Below are 22,635 nucleotides of genomic sequence, written 5' to 3' on the forward strand. Positions count from 1 at the left end.
GCAAACCTAATGAGAATCATGGGGTGGGAGGAGAGACAGAAATGTGATATGTTAGCAAGGACTCTCTCCTGCGGGTGTAGACATTTAAGATTTTTTGGGGTGGTGTGAAGGTTACCTGTGATCAGGACATTTCTAGGCTCAAATAGTGCCCAGCTTCAGGAGGTACACTAAGTGCAAAACTGGAAACCTTTGGTTCTCAAAAGCATTTTTGCACACAAGGCACTCTCCCAGCAGTCTGCCCAAGTAATATCTACTTGTTCAAAATGAGATTTTGACCTGTTTATCAGTGGTCCATATAAGCAGGACCCCTGGTGGCAGCTAGTACCTAGATCAAACTGCTATAAAAGCTAATAAAAAGAATGAGGGTCACTGATCACCTTGTACCTAGAGAGGGGATGATCATGAGAAGTGCTGATTTCAATTGGAGTTGCAGACGCTCAACATCCCTCTGAATTAGGCACTATCGTCACAAACCCAAATATTGGAATTCTAAACCTATAAGCTCTCTCACTCTCTCTCTGTGGTTTCATACCATCGTAACTCAATTGACTTCAGCAGAGAGTTGCTCTAATGTACAGCTTAATACCTGAACACAGAATTAGGCTTACAAGGGGAACTTGATGGGCCTGATCCAGAAGCAACTTCACGGAAATCAGTGGAGTTACAGTGGTGTAAATGAGAACAGAATCTGATCCAACATCCCTATTCTCTCTGAACTGGAGCTGCAGTGCTTGTCTGGTAGATGAGATAGAGCAGCACAAACGTATTATCAGATTGAAAATGTATTGCTATTGCCAGGTAAAGCAGAGCTCTTGGCATATATTAGTGTATCCAGTTATCCTTTTGGATTCCAGAGGAACAGTCTTTAAAACATACACTTGGTAGCATCTTTCGAAAGATAGATGCTAACGAAACTTTAGCTCCTAGCACCCTTAAACTTTGAAAAAATCAAATCAAAGTTCGGATCTTACTTTTGCAGATAACCCTACTTTACAATGAGCCATGCAAACCTGGACCTAAGGAACTCCAAACTTTGGAAAAATTTGAGTTGGAATTTGGATCAATCTTTTCTGCTTGGGCCCATCTCGATTTCCCTTGATTAGAGCCTGATCCAAAGTCCCTTGGAAAGACTTTAATTGAATTCAATGGGTTTTGGATCAGACCCTCAGGCTCTTCATTGCTTTTGCAGCTCAGAGTTGTAAAAACTTAAATTTCTCAGCCTGTGAGGATCCCAACAAGGGCAATCAGGGCCAAGGGTCAGAGCAGGAGCAAACCTGAGGCTGGGAGTCACAGAGGAGAGTTCATAGTTCACAGGTTCCAGACCAGGGTTGATACCAACGGTCAGAATCAGGTTTCAGCATCAGAGTCAGGAGGCAAAATCCAAATCAAGGGGAGGTCAAAGCCAGGAATTCAGGAACAGTCATAGCAGCTAGATCCACATTGTTGCCTAGATACTTCTGGACTGTCCCTTGGGTTTATATAGGGCAGGGAGTCAATCAGGAGCCATGAAGCTATCTGTCAAATCCTTGAGATGGAACTTTCTATGCTTTGTGTTCATAGCAGGTCATGAGAAGTGCAATGCAAGCAGGCTACAACTTCTGCCAGGTGGCAACCTGGAGATGCTTGTTCTGCAGACCTGGGGAATAGACCTATGGGGCCTTACACTAGCGGCTACGGTGTTGGGGGAGACATCAGTTCAATGGATTGGCTTCATTTTGAATTTTTCATTTTTACATCCATTTGGAGAATTTCAGGGTGAAATTTGGCTCCATTGGCAAAACTTCTGTTGACTTCAGTGGATCCAGGTTTTCACCCCTTATCTCTGATTTTCAAGAAATATAATAGTGTTTCCCCCTGTTCCCTCAGACAACTCTAGTTCTTATGTTCCCATGGAGACCTTGAACTTTCAAGCTTCTCCCTTTTGCAGTGAGATGCTTCCACTTGCTGTTCCAGAAGAGTGTGCTTCCCTTCCCCTCCCCGCATACTCATATGCTCTGAACTAGCACAAATACACTGTGCATCATTTTCTTCCAGTTGAGTTCACTGGTATTTAAAATCGCTGAGGTTTGAGTTATTTTCTGCCCAATTTTCTTTGTTCTTTGGGGGGGCAGAATAAGTTCATCCTCCAAGACCCTAGTTTCAGGTGCTGCCTTTGTCCTCCTGTTTACTGTATCTTCCTTTTATCTTCCAGTTATTGTAGCCTGGAATTGCTCAGACTCTCTGTAAGTAACTGGGTTCTTTCTCTTGTCATCCAAATTGTTGATTTTGTGTCTAAGTTATATAAATGTTTTTCCCCACAAGAAATAGGTGAGGAATTGGGCACTCCGTGAACACATATTTTACTCTGTTATACAACATTTTCTCACTCTTGAAAGGCTTTCATTTTAAGTAGGGGGTGAGGGTGGTGGAGGGACTCCTTAATTTTGAAGCAGTTTTTACCGCATTAAAAGAAGAGAGAGACCATCAGATTTTTAAAGTTTTAATTAGGTCCTCTGCACAAGGATTTTGAAATGCTTCATGTTTAAGGCTTAGCAATAGGTATATGTTACACAGATTTCCATCATTAAGCTCAATTGACAAAGGCCAACACAACTCTTTTTTTAAATTTTGTAACCATTTATGTTTGCGGTGAAGATGTTAATATGGAAATTTTGGGAGCTGGGAATGACTATGGACTCCATCAGTGTAATTTATGACCTTACATCTCCAGCTAAATGTAAAGGCAACTGCAATTGTTTTATATCTCAAGGCCAGCACATAGCAGTTGTATGAAATTTGGAGTGTTAGACATAAACTTTTATTACCAAATTATAAATAATTTCTACCACTTACAGTGTTCACTTTTCAGGTTCATCTTGATTAAAACACAAGGGCAGCTTCTCACTGATTTCATTGAATTATAAACCTGAAATGGCTTTATCCTAGGTCATGATGAAAAGATAAAGCAATATGGTATTTAAAAGAATCTATTGTGATCGAAACATACAAAGTTTTAGATCTATCCATTTTCATTTGGACGAGTGAGACGCAAACAGATAAAATTGTTAGCTAATGAAGTCTAAATTTTATTTTCATTTTTTGAAGCTTTGAAATCATTAAAAATTCCATTAAATATGGATTTTGTAATTCCTTCGAAGACCACCTTTCTGAGGTCACTTTGAAAATGTAGCATTCTTTAGGCTGCCCATTAACAGATGTGCTTACATAATCTTTCTGAATATATTAGGAATTCAACAGTCTTTCATCCCAGATGCAAATCACACTATACCAAAATATTCAACAATATACCTCTTATTGCACTGAGGTCAATTCATCACAGAGCTTCAAGCCCTAAAGGAAACACTGCAAGTCATTAAAGAAAGGGAACCAGTTTGGATTCCTGATTCAATATCTTTAACTCTGAACTGAGGGGCAACCAGCGTGTGCAGTTCACAAACTCAATTCCCAGGCCTGAAACAGAGCAGGTTAGGGAGGTGGTAGAACGTTATCTTGTTTGTGAGCTTGATAGGACATCAAAGACAAAAAACAGAGGCATTTAATCTGTTGAATAGTATAAAATAAAAAGAAAAAATATATATAAAGCCAACATGAATAGGGAGCAACCTATAGGCTAAATGGTTCTGCAAGTTAGGATCCTGGAGACGAGTGATGAACAAACAATTTATTTAAACACAACATAGAAAAATAAATACAAATTACAAAAAAGGAGAGCCCAACAATGACAAAATATCACTGTTCAGATTTGCAAAAATTGTTATGAAAATTGAGCAACCCACAAAATCTCTTTGCTCAGTCTTTACTATACTGACTAATAATAATGGGAAAACTACTATTTTACCATCAAAAATATTACATACTGAAGACTAGTGGCCAAGTTAAATTTTGCAAGGCTGTCCCTAGCAATAACTATTTTAGGTTCGTTTCCTGCTTCAAGTATTAGATATAATCAAGCAGTGTTGGAGGCTCTTGATAATACAATAATTGACTGGCAACCCAACTGCAATGTGGCTCCATTTATTTGGCCATGCCCATTTCAGAACTCCTGGGCCAGTAAGATGAACTTTATCAGATCCACAGATCTTGCTTTATAAAACTTTTTAGGCTTTGAGAAAAATGTTACCAAGAACATAATAAAAATATGTTAAATAACTCCAGAGGGAGGAGAGGGAGACCTTCATCAACCTGTTTTCTAAAGCTCCACTCTCCTTTTATTATTTGTCATATATCATTTAATAAGTTATTAATACAATAATGACTGAAGAGACAGGATGAATATAAAATCTAGATCCCAGAAACATTTCTAAGTGAACACAAGCAGTCCTATCCTAGAACTATCGCCCTAAAGAGAATGATGCATGGTCCAGTGGTTAGGGGTTAGACCAGGAGACTCAATTCCTTGCTCTGCCCCAGCCTTGCTGGGTGACCTTAGGCAAGTCACTTTGTGTGGGATTCATAAGAAGAATTTAGGTATCACTGACATTCACAAAACCCTATAGTCTCTAGGCACCCAAATTTCCACATGAAAGTCCCCGAAGTGCCTACATTTCAGCATCTGGTCATGCACACAACCACCTTAGTTCTGACACTAGCAATTTGGCACCTAACTTATGAGTAAGCCCCATCACAATTACAGCACAATTCACAGACTAGACTTGCCTTTTGGGCCTCATCCAGTAGGCATGCTCAGAGTACACCTAAACCCACACAAAAGAGCCAGAGAATGAGGAGGTGGTGCCAGGATGTAGAACACCCAAGTTCACCCCCTCTGCCTGATGTGGAGAAGGGATCTGAACTTGGGTCTCCCTGCTCCCAGGAGTCCTCCCTATAAATACCACCCATAATTCCTCTGTGTCTCAGTTCTCCATCTGTAAAATGAAGATAATAGTATTTCCCTACCTCACGGGGTATAGTCAGGATAAATATACTAAAACTTGTGAGGTATACAATACTTCAGTAATAGAGTCCTTATGAGTACTTAAGATAGAGACAAGAATATTTGGGCATTAATGGAATAATATTGTAATAAAATTATATTCTGCATCAACATTTTTCTGTAAGAATGAGGAGTCTGGTGGCACCTTAAAGACTCACAGATTTATTTGGGCATAAGCTCCTCGTTGTTTTTGTGGATACAGACTCAAACGGCTATCCCTCTATAAGAACTCTATTTACATGTTATTTTCTTCTACAAATGTGAATAAGACACACAAAAAATTTGAAAGTAGACTCCAAAGGTGAATCAGCCTTGGAACATTCAGGCAGATTTCTCAGTGGTTTTATGAGAAATCAGTAATACTTTTGCATTGTCATAATTCTAAAATAGATATGACTTATGGTCTATAACAAGATGAAGTTTCACATGATATAAAACAGAAATGGACTAACTCAATACAAAAATACTCAGATTTAAGAAGTAGAAGTTTCTTGCTATGAGGCAGAGAAGCTTTCAATATAATAGGAAAATATACCGACTAGAATTTTGATAACTTCTTTCTCCTCCCCACCCCTTCAAATTTGTGCAGAATTCTCTCTCTATTAATGGGAAAAGCAAAAACGACAATTATATTAAAAGGACAAAAAGAGAGAACTATTATAGGTTATTTCCCAGCATGTTTATTGTATAATTTCACGACTTCGGGTATCTGGTTGGGAGGATCTTCAAGGTCAATTTTCAAAATACTATATAGCTCAAGAGGGAATGTGGAACTCCATACATGAATTTTGTCCCAGATTAATTTGGAAAATACTAGATTCCATTGCCCACCATATTATAGAAAAATTCCGAGGCAGCTGCTTCAAGAGATCCAGTACAGAGGCAGGTGTGTCCTCACTTCATCTTTCCAAGTAGTAGGAGGGAGGGAGTTATGGTTAACTGGGGAGAAAGTGTGGAGTTCTATATGTTAGAAGAAGGCTTGCAAGGGGAAGATGCTAATCAGCAGATCCCTCCCTCCCCCATCCAGGGATAGTCATCCCACCCCCTGGCAGCTGAAAAGACCTTCCCCAATGACTTTTGTAGCACTAGCCAAATTTTCTAGTGGTAGCTCTAGTTATTTAAAAACATCAACAAAAACATTATCACAAATTATGCTAAATTATGCTTTAATGACAGTAGAAACCATAGAAGACAAGAACCGAATGGTCATAGAGATTAAACTAGATTAAATTTAGGTCTCTCCAGAACAAGTCTGTGGCACAGGTGGAGACTCAGTATGAGGAAGCTTGCATGCTGCTGTACCTGCTCTATGAATAGAAGAATTAAATTTCCACTGTTGTCAATCAAAAATCTTTCCGAAGCATAACATTCACTTACAAAATACTGAAAATAAACACAAGTGGAGTTTTTATATACTAGTGTAGTTCATATTAAGCACTGTCAAATGTGTTGGGCAAATAGAACATGTTAGAAAAGTTTTCAATATCAGCTATAAGTGAGTGTGTGCAAGAAGTTAGAGCATGGCTGGAAGGCATTCACACCACGACTTGCCACTACCCCTTCTTCATACATTCCAGCTCCTCAGACTTGACTAGTTAACAGCTTTCTTAGTGGGAGAAACAAGACAAAGGAGTGAGTGTATTTGAAAGTTTCTACCATTAACCCTTTAAATGATATCCTCTGAAAAGAGAAGTGAAGGCCAGGGAGAACTTTTCACATGGCTCTAAAATTAATAGTATTGCAACAAAACATATCTGAAACACCAGCAAACTGCATGACATGACACCCATCAGCTCTCACAGACCTCCTGTGTTAGGATGGACTGATCCTTTGGCCCTGTCATCATGTAGCAGGAGACAGAGGTGACACGTAGGGGAGGACACATGGGTTCATGTGCCCCCTTCCAGATTTCTGTCAGGGCAGGAGTCGAGCTGAGTGCCGCTGATGGAGATGTGCCTGGAAAAGGCATCTTGTGCTCCCTCTGAGCCTAGGGTTGCCAACTTTCTAATCACACAAACCGAACACCCTAGTCCCACCCCTTCACTGAGGCCATGCCCCCTTCCCCAAGGCCCTGCCCTCCACTCACTACATTCCCCTTCCCTCGGTGGCTCACTCTCCTGCACCCTCACTCACTTTCACTGGGCTGGGGCAGGGGTTTAGAGTGCGGGAAGGGGTGCAGGCTCTGGGGTGGGGCCGGGATGAGGGGTTTGGGGTGCAGGAGGGGGTTCCAGGCTCAGGGGGTGGGGCAGAAGGGTTAAGGGTGTGGGAGGGGGCTCTGGGCTTGGGCAGGGGGTTTGGGTGTGGGGGGTGTGAGGGCTCCATCTGGAGGTGCAGGCTCTGGGATAGGGCTAGGGATGAAGGGTTTGGGGTGCAGGAGAGGGCTCTGGATTTGGGCTCACGGCTGGGTGGAGGCTTACCTCCGGCGGCTCCCAGTCAGCGATGCAGTGGCAGCGGCGGGAGGGGAGGCGGTAAGGCAGGCTTCCTGCCTGTCCTGACTCTGCGCTGCACCCTGGAAGTGGCCAGCAGGTCTGGCTCCTAGGCAGAGGCGCATCAGGCAGCTCTGCGCGCTGCTCTAGCCCACAGGCACCGCCCCGCAGCTCCCATTGGCTGTGGTTCCTGGCCAATGGGAGTGTGGAGCCAGTGCTAGGGGCAGGGTCATGTGGAGCCCCGTTGTCCCCCCGAATAGGAGTCAGACCTGCTGGCCGCTTCTGGGGTGCAGTGTAGTGCCCCAGGACAGGTAGGGACTAGCCTGCCTTAGCGCTGCAGCATCACTGATCGGACTTTTAACGGCCCGGTCGGCTGTGCTGACCGGAGCCACTAGGGTCCCTTTTTGTCTAGGTCGAAAACCAGACACCTGGTCACCCTAGCTGAGCCCCACTAGGAGGTATCCAGAGCAGGTACCAGAGATGGGGCTGGCAGCAGCTCTGCCAGAGATAGCACAGGGAAGTCGAGTCCCATCCCTTCCTCGCCTGCAGCCGCAGTTACCTGCTCTGGCCCACGCCATGCCCACAGCGGGGAGGCGATGGGAGAAGTAAGAGGGGAAGGAGCTGTGAGGAGAGTGGGGGCAAGGTGGGTGTGGCTTGGTGCAGGTGTGGGAGACACAGGGGGAGTGGGAAAGGGGCCAGAGAAGACACGTGGGGTAGTCACATGCCCCCCTCGTACAAGCATTTCATAGAGTCATAAGAACATAAGAACGGCCCTACTGGGTCAGACCAAGGGTCCATCTAGCCCAGTATCCTGTCTGCTGACAGTGGCCAGTGCCAGGTGCTCCAGTGGGAAGGAACAGAACAGGGAATCATTAAGGGATCCACCCCGTCACCCATTCCCAGCTTTTGGCAAACAGAGGTTAGGGACACCAGACTGGAAGCAGAAGTGAGCTGTAGCTCACGAAAGCTTCTGCTCAAATAAATGGGTTAGTCTCCAAGGTGCCACAAGTCCTCCTGTTCTTTTTGCGAACACAGTCTAACACAGCTGTTCCTCTAAAACCTGCACTCTTACAAGACTCATACCTAGTTTGAGCAAATCGGACAGACAGCTGACCTGGTCTGGTCTCTGGCTAGGCCCTGGTCAGTACTGAGCTCGCCCCAGGCTGGCAGTGGCAGCAGGGCAGGTGGGGAGCTGGAGGGACGGGTACCTGCCGCAGAGACTTGGCAGCGGCGGCTGAAGGGCAGAGGACCCTTCAAACCCAAGCACTGGCCAGCAACCCCCAGGACCAAACGCTCCCCCGCCCCTCGCCAAACGCGCGCTCAGTTTGTTGGGTGTTTTGGCTCAGCCACCTAACCGTAGCGGAGCCGGAAGTCTGGGAGGGGGCGTTGATTGGTTGCGAGCGCTGCCAGTCCCTCGCTTCGCTTGGAACTGGCCGACTGAGTGGCCGCCGGCGGGCAGGGCGCGGGTGAGCGAGCGAGGTGGGTGCGCGGAGCTCGGGGCAGCGGGGGGGTGGCCGCCGCGCGCCAGGCCGCTGTGTCCGCACGGGCTCCACGTAGTCAGGGCCGCCGCGCGCAGCCGGGGCGCGGCTCCTCTGCCCCTCGCTCCCTGCGTGCGCCGGGGCCCCGCGCGGTCCGGGGGGCGGGAGGATCTTGCTGCAGCGAAAGGCGCGTGCGGCTCCGCGCCGGGCCCTTGCCCGAAGACGGCCCGAGCAGCCGCTGGGGCTGGGAGTAAAATCCCAGCTTGGGGGGGCGCCGCGGGGCTGATTGGGCAGCGGTTCCACAGCTGGATTCAACGCCCCGGGCCTGCTACCGCTGCTTGCAGCCCTGTTGGGTTGGAGGGAGCTGCGTGTCCCGAGCCAGGGGTGTAGGGTCAGGCTGGGCGCACTAACAGCGAGGGGAGCCCCAGTAACTTACAGGGAGGGTTGGACGGTGGCTGCATCCCGTCATAGCGTTTGGCTTTGCACAGGCCCTTTTGCTCCCCTCCATTGTGAAGCCCAGAAAGGATCTAACTAAGTGGGGTGGAGCAGCCCACGAAGCAGGGTGGATAGCGGGTAGTAGAGCCTGCCCAAGTCCATCACCACCCCGTGCCCACCAGGGGCGGCTGTTCTCGCTTGGGATTCTCTTCTCTATTTCTGAGCTGTTGCAGTGTCAGCCTTTGGCTGGTATTTTTACATATAGTCTTTATTTTTCATAGCTTGTTCCATTTGCTGGGAGCTTTCTATGTGGTGCACCTAAATTCAATGTAACTGTTACTAGATGAGTGACAATGTGTAAAGTCCCATTAAAATCTGCATTACCATTTCTGATCTGAAGTATCCTAAATGAGAGATGAAAAAGTAAGCCAATACATGTGCCTATTCATGTAATGCAAAATTGTTACCTCGGCAATATTCTCAAGAACTTTTAAAATCTTTTAATCAGTGAGGTCTCTACTGCTTCCCTTGTGATGCTGTTATGCATTTTTATATAAAGTAAGGAAGTTTTGTTGGATCTTTATCTTATTTGTATTTATTTGTATATCACAGAGTTTGCTTGATGTTGACAAATCTACACGTTTAAAGATTCTGTGTCCCTGAGCCACACAGAACTGAGTAACATAGTTAAGTCAACCTTACTTTCAATTGCACACCAGCCCTTAGACTGTTAAAATACATTAAATACACTCAGTATTTTTTTCTTTATCTTTTGCTATAGTTGACACACAGATGATGGTGTGTAATCGCAACAGAAAGGGAAGTGGTTCATGAAACACTATGCCGTCCACATGGTACAAAAGTTTGACACCTCCCCTCCACCCCCCCATCTAATAGAGAAGTGTTATCTTAAAGACCTAGGAATTAAAATTAAGGTGTTCGGCCTTCATCTTTGATCAATAAAGTCATTTTACACCATTGGCTTCAGTCAAGGTTCTATGGCTTACTAGTCCTATCCTTCTGCCCTGGAAGCTGAGAAACAGTTTTACAGAGTTGCTGGTCATGTCTTAACTCATTTAGAAGTTGAGAAGTAGAAAAGGGATGTTAGAATTCACATACAAAAACCTAGCCCAGATATAAGAATAGACTGGATAATATGTATTCTGACTACTGAAGAAGTACAATGACCCAGGACAATTCATACTTTTAATTGACTACTACGTTTAAAACATGTGAAAGTGGTAAGTTTTTCTGAGTATGGCTGTCCAATGGTTAATGTGGGTAATTGAAAATAGTATGGCAAGATGCTGTTACACTGTGATAGAAGGACCTGTAATCTACATTTAGAAATCATGCTGAACCAGAATGAACAGCTGTCTTTTCTGATTACTTCCCTAAAAATGATCAGATTGCTTATGGTGTTAATACAAATTGGCTGTCTTGTATATTTAGATTGTAAGTTTTCGGGGACTTTCCCTTGCAGTATAGTTTGTACCGTGCATAGCATAATGGAGCTCCAAATTCAGTTGGGATCTCTAGATGCTAGTATAATACAAATAATAATAGGTTTCAGAGTAGCAGCCTTGTTAGTCTGTATTCGCAAAAAGAAAAGGAGTACTTGTGGCACCTTAGACTAACCCATTTATTTGAGCATAAGCTTTCGTGAGCTACAGCTCCAGTGAAGTGAGCTGTAGCTCACGAAAGCTTATGCTCAAATAAATTTGTTAGTCTCTAAGGTGCCACAAGTACTCCTTTTCTTTTTACAAATAATAATGTGGGAGTGTTCCTGAGTAGACTTTCCAGTGTAAACTTACGTAACATTTTTAATAAGTTCTAAAACTTGATTGTTGAATTTACATCATACTGAAAATTAGCAGTGAACTTAATGTCAGCAAGTAAAATAACATGCTGGTAGACCTAAAATTGTGGCCTTTCCTCTAATAAAAGATATATACATGCATTTGCAGACACACCATACTGATTTTACCATTGTGCCCATTGCAGTAATATTAAATCCATTAAGAAAAGCTTCTGCACATCCAGGACTCTGACATGCTAACTTTTGCATTCTCTCTTCCTTCTTGCTCCCCATTCTGTGGAAGTCTTTATATTGGAAAAACTAGTATACTAAACCTGAGCCTTTGTGGGGGGAGCTAGGTGGTTCATGTAGGCTGTGTGTGATGCTAGACATTAGTTTTAGAAACTACTTTTGCTTTTTATTTATTTATTTTTAAAGTAAAAGTCAGTAAAGAGAATAGTCATGTTCAGATACTACTTTGGTCTTTTGTATAAAAACGTCTTTAAAATGTTTCTTCTGTTTTTAGTTTTGTTAAAATATGTTTCGAGTTTTGTTTTAGTAGTTTTATTTGCTGCTGTTAGCTTTGTTTCTAAAAGTGAAACTTTGTAGATGAGTTGATAATACAGATCAGTTCTCAGTATGTTTTTAACTGAATCTAAAGCATGCACAATACATACTCATGTACAGATTATTTCTATATGTTGTGTACATGATATACAGTGGCTCTATTCTGAACTCTCACACCAGTGTGTAACTTCATTAAGTTTGAGAGAATGATTTCAGCCAAATTATTCTTGACTTTCATTAGTGTAACTAAGATCAGAATCGTGGCCAGAACTTTACTTTTAACACAGTCTCCTTGCTCTTTCCATTTTAACATAGCAGTCTGCATATAACTGTATTTTTTTTTTTAGATATGAAACACTCATTAACTATTCTTGATTCCATAATTCAAGTAAAGCTGCTGTAACGAAAGGTGTTATGGAAAAGAAAAGCCTTTGCTGGCTACATTGGAAGTTTGCAAGAGGCACAGCATGGTGAACAGATGTTTAACAGAAAAACATATGAGGATTCCTATTAAGAATTTCAGAAACTGCAAAAAGTTAAATGGAATGTTTCATGCTGTGGCTGTGGAACTGCAGTTTTAAGTCTGTCCTCTTTTTCTGCAGATTTCACGTTTATCCATTTTGATATTTTTTTCCCTGCTGAACACTTTGAGAGCCACAAGACTGCCTGTCTTAGTTGAATATATGTTTTAAGATCTGTATTTGGGTTATTTATCTAAATATTTTTTCCCTCCCAGCCCACCAGGACTATCACAATGAGTCTCCGGAAGCAAACCCCTAGTGACTTCTTAAAACAAATTATAGGAAGGCCTGTTGTTGTAAAGTTAAATTCTGGAGTTGATTATCGAGGTAAGTTCTCCCCACTCTCTCTCATAATGAATGTCTACATTCTCACTGTTTGTATTTGTCCCTTCCTCCCCCAATGCTTAACTTTAAAACAATGACTGTTCCATAACTAATAAAAGCAAGAGAACTTTGCAGGAATGTTAATTTCTTGGTACCTGTATTTGCTTTCTGAGGCTGTGTTCATATGGTGGCTTGCATATATCAGGAATTATTTCTATAGTAATAATAGCTTAAGTTGGATTCTCAAGTTCATGTTGTGACTGGTGCAATTCCTGTATACTGTGGCCCCAGAGTGACATGTTCATTTTAGTGATTTACGTAAGCTCCAGAGAGAATTTTGGTTGGGAATCTTGAACTGGGGATCCCAGTTAGTAGTGCAGTGATCTGAAGTGTTAGAATAGCCAATTTTAGATTTGGGAAAGGGTGGCATAATGTTAAGTAAATAAGTCTGGACAAATTGCTGATGGGGAAAAAAAAACGTGTTTTTTTGATTAAAACAATTTGTCTAGGTCAGTGGTCTTGAAAGAAGCAGTGTAGGCTCCCAGGATAGAAATTTCGAATCCCCTTGAGTTATGCATATGTTTAAATGTTGGATTGAGGCCTCAGAGTGGGATTTTTTTTTTTAAAAGAACCTAAGTAATGTAGGAGCAAAAGTTCTAATGGCTCTATGTGGGATTCTTGTTCTAACATCCCTTAAATGCTTTTGAAAATCCAAGTTAGTCATGGACTTATCCTCTCATAGGATTATCAAGGAGAATCTTCTCTTACAGGTCTAGTGTACCAGCGTGACTTCAACCAGAATAGGTCTGTTGGCTCCCTGATTTTTTTTTTTTTTAAAGCAGTGTCATCAGAGGTTTATATCTCACTGCTTGCTTTCAGTGAGGAAGAGGGGACTGGCTGTAAAGTGAAGTCAGCTGAGTTATACCTATGTAAAAACTGGTGTGATCAGTATCTGGCCCAAAACTATTTTACTGAGTGCTTCAAATATTTAAATGTTATGGGCCAGATACTGATCACACCAGTTTTTACATAGGTATAACTCAGCTGACTTCATTGTACACTGTTTGAGAGAATAGCGCATGTGTTGTGGTGAGGAAAATTTACTTAGGGATTTATTATAGTACATGAAACTATAATGTAAGCTAGATTTGTGAAATTCCTTAAAACTTTTTGTTCAAAAAGGATTCCAAACTCTTGTTACAAATTTGTCAACACATTTATCTACTTCTGTTTCTAGGCCATGTTGCTAATTGTACTTTTTTGACAAATATCACCTAATGCAGATATGACTGTACATAAAAAATGTCTCAATTCTGTGCCAAGTGAATGCCACATTTAAGGAAAGAGGCCATGAAAAAGCACAAACCATATTTGGTAAATTACAGTGTGTGACTTGCTTGCCTCTGTGTGTGTATATATACATTTAAAATGTAAATAGGAGGTTGGGTAATGATAACATTTTATGCCAGTCCTGTTAGTAGAGTGGAAAAATACAAGGGGGAAGAAGAGAGAATGAAATAAGCCTGAACGCATACTAGTAACAAAAAAGGCTGTGAAAACACTGCCATTTAAGGCATACTGAGTGATATTTTTAAAGGGTATGTAGTCAACTTTAGTCTCACTTGTGTGAAATTATTTTTTACCTGCTATTGTTAAAAGTAATTCCTGAGATTACTAAAACAGAGATCAGAGGGGGGAAAACCTTTCATTTTGTTTATTTTGTGCAGTTAACAGCACTTTGTGTGTAGTCAGTCAATTTCTCCTATTTGTGTGGAAAGAGAAGAAAGAAAAACACTTAGGAAAATGTGATCCTAAGACCATAGAAGTTGGCAGGAGAGTTCAAATTCCCAGTTATTTAATGGAAGATCTTACAGTAGCACTGCTGAGATGTGGGGATATGTGCTAGAGGAGAATCAAACTGGACTGTTTTTCCACATTGCTGTTCTTTAATCCAGACAGTTATACAGTTAAATTATAATAATTATTTAGAACCCAAAAAGTACCAGATGCTTTCCGATCCCAGAGGAAAGCATAGTCCCAACCCTAAAGAATACAGTCTAAGACAACAAAAATGATGAGTAGTAGGGGAAGGGATACAACATACAAAAAGGCCAGTGTGACAAGGCACACATCTTACTAGTTGCAAATTTAGTGTGTTTTAACAAAAAAAAATTTTTTTTAAATAGTTCTTCAAATTATCCTCAAGCTTCAGTTCTAGTGTCCCTAGCACCTGTTCCTCCCAACATTAAACCCCTTCCCTCTACATAAATGAACAATTTGTTTATTAAGTAAACAGAATACATAAGTAGATGGCTAAAATCCTAATCCTGCCTTGAGTTCCATGCTGGTGGAGCTCTTTTGAAGAAACTGGGATTCATGGGTGTCACAAAAGAAGCAGATCTTGAGGAGGGATTTAAGGGGCTTAGTGGACCAGCTCAGAAAGTGCATTCTGTATATAGAGTGCAGTGCAGAAGAGGACTAAGAGAAAAGTGGTAAAAGAGGTTATTTATTTTTTTAAAAGCAACATTGGTTTTGTATTCATTTGTTTAAATTCAAGAAAATAAAGTACTAAAGGGCAGGGAATTTTTCTTCGTGATCCAGTAACTAAACTGTATAACTATTTTGGAAAATCGATGCCTGTGGCATGTTTAAAAATGTGTGCATTTTAAAATATTGCAAACTTAATTATCTTGAAATAAAAATGTATAGTATTTTTAAAAGTAAATAGGTCAGTTACTACAATTTTAGCTGAGTTGTGTTCAAGAAAAATGTTGAGAAGTTTATTGAAATGTGTAATTTATAGCATGAAGATAACAGCTGCCAGTCAAAAAAGTTTTTTCTTTAAAGATATTGTAGATCAAAATTGTTATAAAATGTGGCATACTATGGGGTATTATGCTATCCTATATTAAGGTGATCACTTCATGGATATTGAAGTTATTTATTTAAACTAAAGGACTAAGCTGTCTGAGGTGACCTCTGGACCGTTAATGTTACATTTCAATAAGACTTGGATCACTGGGGAAGTTCCAGAAGGCTGGAAGAAAGCTAATGTTATGCCGTTTTTAAAAAGGTGATTGGGATGACCCGGGTAATTATAGACCTGTCAGCCTGACATCAGTCTCAGCCAAGATAATGGAGAGGCTGATACAGGGCTTGATTAATTTAAAAAAACCTAACAGAAAGAGTGTAATTAATGCAAATTAACATGGGTTTATGGAAAATTGATCCCGTCAAACTAAGTTGATATTTTTTTGATCAGATTACAAGTTTGGTTGACAAAGGTAATAGTGTTGACATAATATACTTAGACTTCTGTTAGGCATCAGACTTGGTACCACATGACATTTTGTTTTAAAAAAAATTAGAATGATATAAAATTAACATGGCACACATTAAATGGATTAAAAACTAGCTCAATGATAGGTCTCAGAATGTAACTGTAGATGGGATATCATCATCATGTAGGTGTTTTTCCCATGGGATCGTGCAGGGATCAGTTCTTGGCCCTACGCTATTTAACATCTTGATCAGTGACTTGGAAAAAAACATAAAATTATCACTGATAAAGTTTGCAGATGACAAGAATTGGGGAAACAGTAAATCATGACGAGGACAGGTCACTGAGTCAGAACGATCTAGATTACTTGGTAAACTATGCACAAGCAGACAGTGTGTTTTAATACAGATAAATATAAATGTATACATCTGGTAACAAAGAATGTAGGCCATACTTACAGATGGAGAACTCAATCATATGAAGCATTGACTCTGAAAAAGATTTGGGGATTCTAGTGGATAATCAGCTGAACATGAACTCCCACTGTGGACAAAAGAGCTAATGTGATCCTGGGACACATAAGCATGGGAATCTTGAGTAAGATAAAAGAGATTATTTTACATCTGTATTTAGCACTGGTGTATAGTTCTGATGCCCACAATTCAGGAAGGATGGTGATAAATTGGAGGGGAAGAAGAGCCAGGAGAATGATTAAAGGATTAGAAAACATGCCTTATAATGATAAACTAAAAGAGCTCAATCTATTTATCATGGAAAAGAGAAGGTTAAGGGATGACTTGGTTACAGTCTATAAGAATCTACCTAGGGAGCAAATATTTAATAATGGGCTTTTCTCTCTAGCAGAGAAAGGTATAACATGATTCAATGGCTAGAAGTTGAAATTGAACAAATTCAGACTGGAAACGGGCGTCAGGTTTGTAGAAATTTTGGTGGTGCCCAGAAGGCCCAGAGGGCTCCCCCCTTAACTCCGCCCCCCCCCCACCTGCCTAATGCTCTGCGAGAGAGTTTGGGTCGGGGGAGGAGGTCTGAGGTACAGGCCCTTGGCTGGGGCAGGGGATTGGGGCATAGGACAGTTGAGAGGTTGGGCTCTGGGATGGAGTCTGGGGTGCGGGCTCTCAGATGGAGTTTGGATGCTGGGTGCAGGCTCTGGCCTGGGGCAGAGGGTGGGGTGCAGGAGTGGGTATGGGGTGAAGGCTCTTGGAGGGAGTTTTGGGGTAGGAGAAGGTGTGTGGGAAGGGGATGGGGGTTCAAGCTCTGGGAGGGAGTTGGGCTAGGGCAGGGGATGCAAGAGGGGGTGAGGGGTGCAGGCTCTGGGAGGAAGTTCGGGGGTGGGAGGGGTGCTTAGGAAGGGGGTGCAGGTTCTGGGAAGGAGTTTGGGGGCTGGAGGGGGGGTGTGGGAAAGGGGTGCGGGTGCAGGCTCTGGGAGGGGGTGGTGGGGTGCAGCACTTAGGGGAGGGGACTGCCATCACATGTGGCTTCCTTCCTCCCCTGCTGCCCCTCACCATAGCCTCACTGGGGGTGGGAGATGGGGCTGCCCCTTGCCCAGCGTTGGGCAGGAATGGTGGCAGGGCGGTGCTGATAACAGGATCAAACACTCATTGAAGCCACAGCGGCTGCTGAGGTGAGTGAGGTCCACTCCAGATATCTCCTGCCGGAAGGAAGCTCCCTCAGTGTCTCCTCCTGGTGGGTGCAGGGGGAGGGCTGCAAAGCATGTTTATGCCTTCTCCCTCTTCCCCTCCTGAGATTCAGCAACAGCCAGCTGCCTCAGCCTGCCGCCAGCTCTGCTCTTGTGCTGTAGCCTTAGGCAGCAGGAGCAGCCACCAGTGCAGGCAGGCAAGGGAGAGCCGCACCGCTTTCATTCAGGCAGGGACGCTCCCGGGGCTTGTGGGGGGGTTGCTCCGGGGGGGAGAGACCCAGCTCCAAACATTGGTGGAGCAGGGCCCCCAGCCCTGAATATTCCTGGAGGTCAGGCACCATGGGCCCATACACCTCACCATCCCTGACTTTAAATAAGGTGTAAATTTTCAGTGGGGAGAGCAATTAACCTTTGGAACAATTTACTAAGGGTCATGGTGGAGTCTCCATCACTGACTATTTTTAAATGAAGATTGGATGTTCTAAAAGATCTGCTCAAGGAATTATTTTGGGAAAGTTCTATGGCCTGTGCTATACCAGAGGTCAGACTAGATTGTCACAAATGGTCCTTTCTGGCCTTAGAATCTGTGAATGTTGGCACAAGAACAAATGGCTATAAACTGGCTGTGAACAAATACAGGCTGGAAATTAGAAGAAGGCTTGTAACTATCACAGGAGTGAGGTTCTGGATCACCCTCCCATAGGAGTTGTGGGGCCAAACGACTTAATGAGTTTTAAGAAAGAGATGGACAAATTTGAGTGTGATTGTAAGACGGGGTAGCTTGTGATGGTAGGGGGTAGGACCCAAGAGTCCTGAGGCTTATTTCCAGCTTGTTTTATGTTCATAAAAGCTCATGCTTCAGGATTTCAGCCAGCCACCTGCAGGAGTTAGGAAGGGATTCATACCCCCACAAACCTCATATCTTCTGTTTGTTGTTGGTGTTTTTAAATCTCCTTTCTCTGAAGCTTGTGGGATGGGCATGGCTGGAAATGGGACATTGGACAAGGGGGACCAGGGCTCTGAGAGGCACCGAGCTTGCTTACTCTCTGCTCCTTGGCTGGCTGGTTTTTGCTTACCTGCTTAGGGTTTAACTGGTCTTTGTTTGAGGGGTCATGAAGGAATTTTCCCCCAGGTCAGATTGGCAGTGACTTTGGAGGTTTTTTGCTTTTCTCTGCAGCATGTGGGTGTGGATCATTTGCCACAGTTATCTGGATATATCTCACTTAATCATTTCCCTGCCATTGTGTGGGACCTTGGGCTCTGGTGCACCTCAGTCCCTTCTGTTCTCTGCCTGTGGCACATAATAGTCTAATCTCCTGTGGTCTATAATACTTTCATCTAATTTCAGTTTAGTGCCAGTGATGGGGAATGTTGGTGGTCTGTGATATACAGAAGGTCAGACTAGATGATCTGGTTGTCCCTTCTGGCCTTAAACACCATGATGTCTCTGACATGTCATTTAGATAAAAAACTCGACCTCTTTAATATAGACTTTCCATTCATTTTTCTAGCTAAATTCAGTGTGCCCAGTTCCTTTCTAATACATGGGGCTCTTCTGTAGAATATTAAGGACCACTCATCTCTTGCTAATACATAAATGAATTGCACCATTTTCAACTTTCAGAGCAGAAGCCATTGATCTTGTGACAGAGTTCTGTTTTATCACAAGCAATATTTTTCATTTACGGAGCGATTGATGAAGATTTAATCACTACCTGATGGATGATGAGGATATGGTGACAATTTTTCATTGTACCATTGTTGACCTGCTTTTTAATTGGCTTAGAGGAGACTGTATGTTTCAGTTAATCAGAGCAGTTTATCTAGAAAGAGAGGTTTGAGTTGTGTTTGAAGAATAAAAAACTGTCAGATTTATGTTTACCCTGATTTTTTAAATCTAATTTTTTGTTTTTTAAATTTTTTAAAACTTGTTAATGTCTTCAGGTGTCCTGGCTTGCCTGGATGGGTATATGAACATAGCTCTGGAGCAGACAGAAGAATATGTAAATGGTCAATTAAAGAACAAATATGGGGATGCATTTATCCGAGGAAATAATGGTAACTCTCCCTCCCTGCAATACTCTTGATTCCCTCTCCCTATCTTTTACCAAGCACCCTCTCTTTTCTATCCCTCCTTCTAACCCACCCATCACAGGACCCTTTCTTTTCTTAGTCAGCCAATCAATAACATTCACCAGACCTGTCTTGTCTATCTAGGTGTCCCTTGTTTCACAGAGCTTATCATGTCTTGTTCTGTAAAGCAGTGTGTACATTTATAGGGTTCTGTGGATATTGATTGCACTGTCATATACACTGTTTGATTGTCCAAAACTGAATGTTGACTAACTTAACTGTCTGATGCAGCTTATTAATAATTTAAGACTGTGCTTACAGGTGAAGACTTTACTCTCATTCAAAAAGATTGCAATAGTTAACACTGACCCATGACACATTATAATGAGACTTTCCAAGGCTCAGCTACCATGGAAATAGGTGGAGTATAAGCAACTAGATAGATAAATTTTAATGTGGTTCAAAGACAGTTATGGTCCTATCCCCACTACAAAATGGCCCATCTTTAACTGTATTGAGGGATAATGGTAGTGTAACCCAACCCCTTGAGATGAAGGTATTTGTAATATAGGCATACCTTTCACCCTGGTAGCAAGAAATGCCAGGAAGAGAGGTTGGGAGGTGGTTGTGGGCAAAGGTTCAAGAATGAACAGAGGGGCAGAGATCACATGTGCAGAAGAATCAGTGTAGAGAAGGGAAGTGAAGGCACAGGAATGGATGAAGTCACCCAGGAGCAAAATGTGAAGAGGAAAAAAGGAGAGGGCCAGGAACTGAACTCTGTGGACATCCACAGGCGAGGACAGAAAGAAAAAAACAAGAAGAGCACAGAGCCCATGAGAGAGAGAAATTAGACAGTCTTTGTCTTAATAGGAGGCTGAGAATAGAGAAGTCACCTTGAGGGTTGGCCAGGCATCTCTTACAGAATTTGGATAGGTGAGGTTGAAGCAACTATGGTCAAGGGTTTTTTGCCCCCATTTCACCTCTTCCCCCCCCCCCGCCTTTTTTTTTTTTTTTTTTTTTAAAGACTTGGAAATAAGAGCATGTTTGAAAGGCTCAGGGAAGAATCTGATGATGGTGAGGTAGCGAGAAGTCTTACCCCACGTCTCATTATTGGGTGGGCTGTGATAGACTCTAGAAAACAGGTTGAGCTGAGAAATGAGAGACCTCAGTTTGAGAGCATAGTTAATTCTGAAATATTTCACACACTGGTCACCCAAGCTGCAAGTATCATGGCTTCCTCCTCCTTTCCCTATGCCCCGAAGGAGACCCTTTCCTAAAAACTTGCAGGAAACCTTTTATCACAAGACACCCTGGTACTGGCCCAGTAAGTGGAATGTACAGACTACTTCATAGGTTTTCTCTGACCTTTGCAAAAGTTTTAAATGAAAAGGAGTGAGGATCCTGAACCTTTTGTTGTCAGATCAAGACTGATTTCTAACACCCTTAATCTACGCATCCTGAAAATCCGGTAGGACTCTCCTCGGCATCACAGAAGGCAGTTCCAATTAAATTGGTTTTAGAAACAGTCACATTATAGAACCTATCTGTACATCCTCTATCTATTATGGGGCACAATTTGACAAAGTAATATATTAAACTAAGTGTTCAACAAGGAAAACTGAAATAGAAACTATGTATATGTAGTTTGACTCAGGTAATATTGCTGTTGGAACTTCAACTTTTACATTTCCTGATTTAATTGATAGGGTAAACAAGGCACCTTATGTACGGAATTTTATAACGTTTCACTTCTTCCTTTTCACAGTTCTGTATATAAGCACACAGAAGAGGAGGATGTGAAGATGCCTAAAGAGAGATGTTTTGTACTGCTGCATTTTTTCCTAAATGATGAGAACTGTTTGATTTGTAGTTAGTAATTCTTGGTTGAACAATACAGCTGTTTAAATATTTCTGTTATTTGCTGTAAAGCTGGATTTACTGCAGTGTCTATGGAGAGAAGGGTTTTTTTAAATTCCAAACTACCAAAATACAATTGTAAACTTTCCTGAACACTTGGGTTGTGAAAAAGTGCTTTGTTACACTGTGCAGAATTAAATAAAAAATGGAAAAGTATGTCATGTATGTATTGCTACAAGATAAATTTGAAGCAGTGTTTGGTTACTTCTGGTACCGCAGAGTGGAAAATGAGGGTTTTGAGAATTATCCCACATTGGAACTTTATAGCGGCCAGGTGATAATTGTAACTCCCCTCCCTCAGCTATATAAATGCTTTGTTGAAAATAATGTGGCCCAGATGAGAAAAAAATAGGGCCAAGTTTAAATACTGAATTACACTAAGAGTCAACAAGGTAAAAAGTTCAGCTGCTGACTGGCAAAATTGGCCCCAAACCCTTGAATTATCAATTTGAATAGGGGATGTAACAACGATACTTCAACAATGGGGGCAGGGAAAGAATTGAATCAGATGGAAGAAAAGCCCAAGGGATTAACACTGTGGCAGCTATAGAAGTCAGTCACACAAGTGAACAGCTCTTTCGTTGGTATGCCAACAGAACCAGTAGGTCACTTCAAATCCTAGCAACTTTCTTTCCTCCAGATTGCAGTTACTTTGTTTTCTTTCCTTCTTTCTCTTCTCCCCACCAACACAATAATTAAGTTTTTAAAAAGTTAAAATTGGTTTTATTTTAAAATACGTCTAAAGCTTTTTTCAAATTGCTCATCGGGTGAGGCTGTTAGTCTCAGTGCTGTGTATGTACATAAACACATCGTGTGTCCTGTTCATGTTTTTTCATTATTCCCACCCCTTTCTTATACCACTCAGCCCCTTCCATCCTTCAGCTGCGTGCTAGCCAGCAATACGAACAAATATCAAGCTCTCAGCATAGAGTGTGTCAGCAGGATGGGGGGGGGGGAAGAGAGAGAGGAATTGCTGCACAAGCAATGAAGTAAAAAACCGTGCATGTGTCCCACAGCAACTTTAAGAGATTAAGTCAAAGCTCAGTGAGTAAACTCAGCTAGGTTCTGGATGGCTACTTACTAGCTTATAAAATACTTTCTCTTTAATTTCTGCTTGATTGCAATAAATAGCTTTAGGGTACCTATGAAGCAAAATCAGAATGGAAAATTGCACTAATACGCAGTACTTAATGCTTTCCTATTGCTCAGTGCAAGGTTACAACTTT

The 22,635-nt window shown here is 42.2% G+C and overlaps 1 protein-coding gene and 1 long non-coding RNA gene across 5 annotated transcripts; one reads left to right on the plus strand and one right to left on the minus strand.

The window, feature by feature from the left end:
* Window positions 1-2,466: 2,466 nt before the first annotated feature.
* Window positions 2,467-9,395, minus strand: LOC142071892 (uncharacterized). Its single transcript, XR_012668101.1, has 2 exons — window positions 9,274-9,395; window positions 2,467-5,872 (listed from the first exon to the last, which is right to left on the minus strand). It is a non-coding gene; the product is annotated as an uncharacterized LOC142071892 (long non-coding RNA).
* LSM6 (LSM6 homolog, U6 small nuclear RNA and mRNA degradation associated) lies at window positions 8,713-21,565 on the plus strand. 4 transcript variants are annotated; one of them, XM_048847100.2, is made up of 4 exons: window positions 8,713-8,838; window positions 12,374-12,485; window positions 19,364-19,477; window positions 21,258-21,565. In XM_048847100.2, exons 2-4 carry the CDS (start codon window positions 12,392-12,394, stop codon window positions 21,290-21,292), a joined length of 243 nt encoding a protein of 80 aa, XP_048703057.1. In that variant the 5' UTR covers window positions 8,713-8,838; window positions 12,374-12,391; the 3' UTR covers window positions 21,293-21,565. The 4 variants fall into 4 exon arrangements, with proteins under 4 accessions (XP_048703057.1, XP_048703058.1, XP_048703056.1 ...); XM_048847101.1 differs by having other exon boundaries at window positions 8,728-8,825; XM_048847099.1 differs by lacking the exon at window positions 8,713-8,838 and adding an exon at window positions 9,431-9,695.
* Window positions 21,566-22,635: the final 1,070 nt, after the last annotated feature.

Source organism: Caretta caretta, chromosome 4, assembly GCF_965140235.1.
Source record: "Caretta caretta isolate rCarCar2 chromosome 4, rCarCar1.hap1, whole genome shotgun sequence".
NCBI classification, from domain to species: Eukaryota; Metazoa; Chordata; order Testudines; family Cheloniidae; genus Caretta; species Caretta caretta.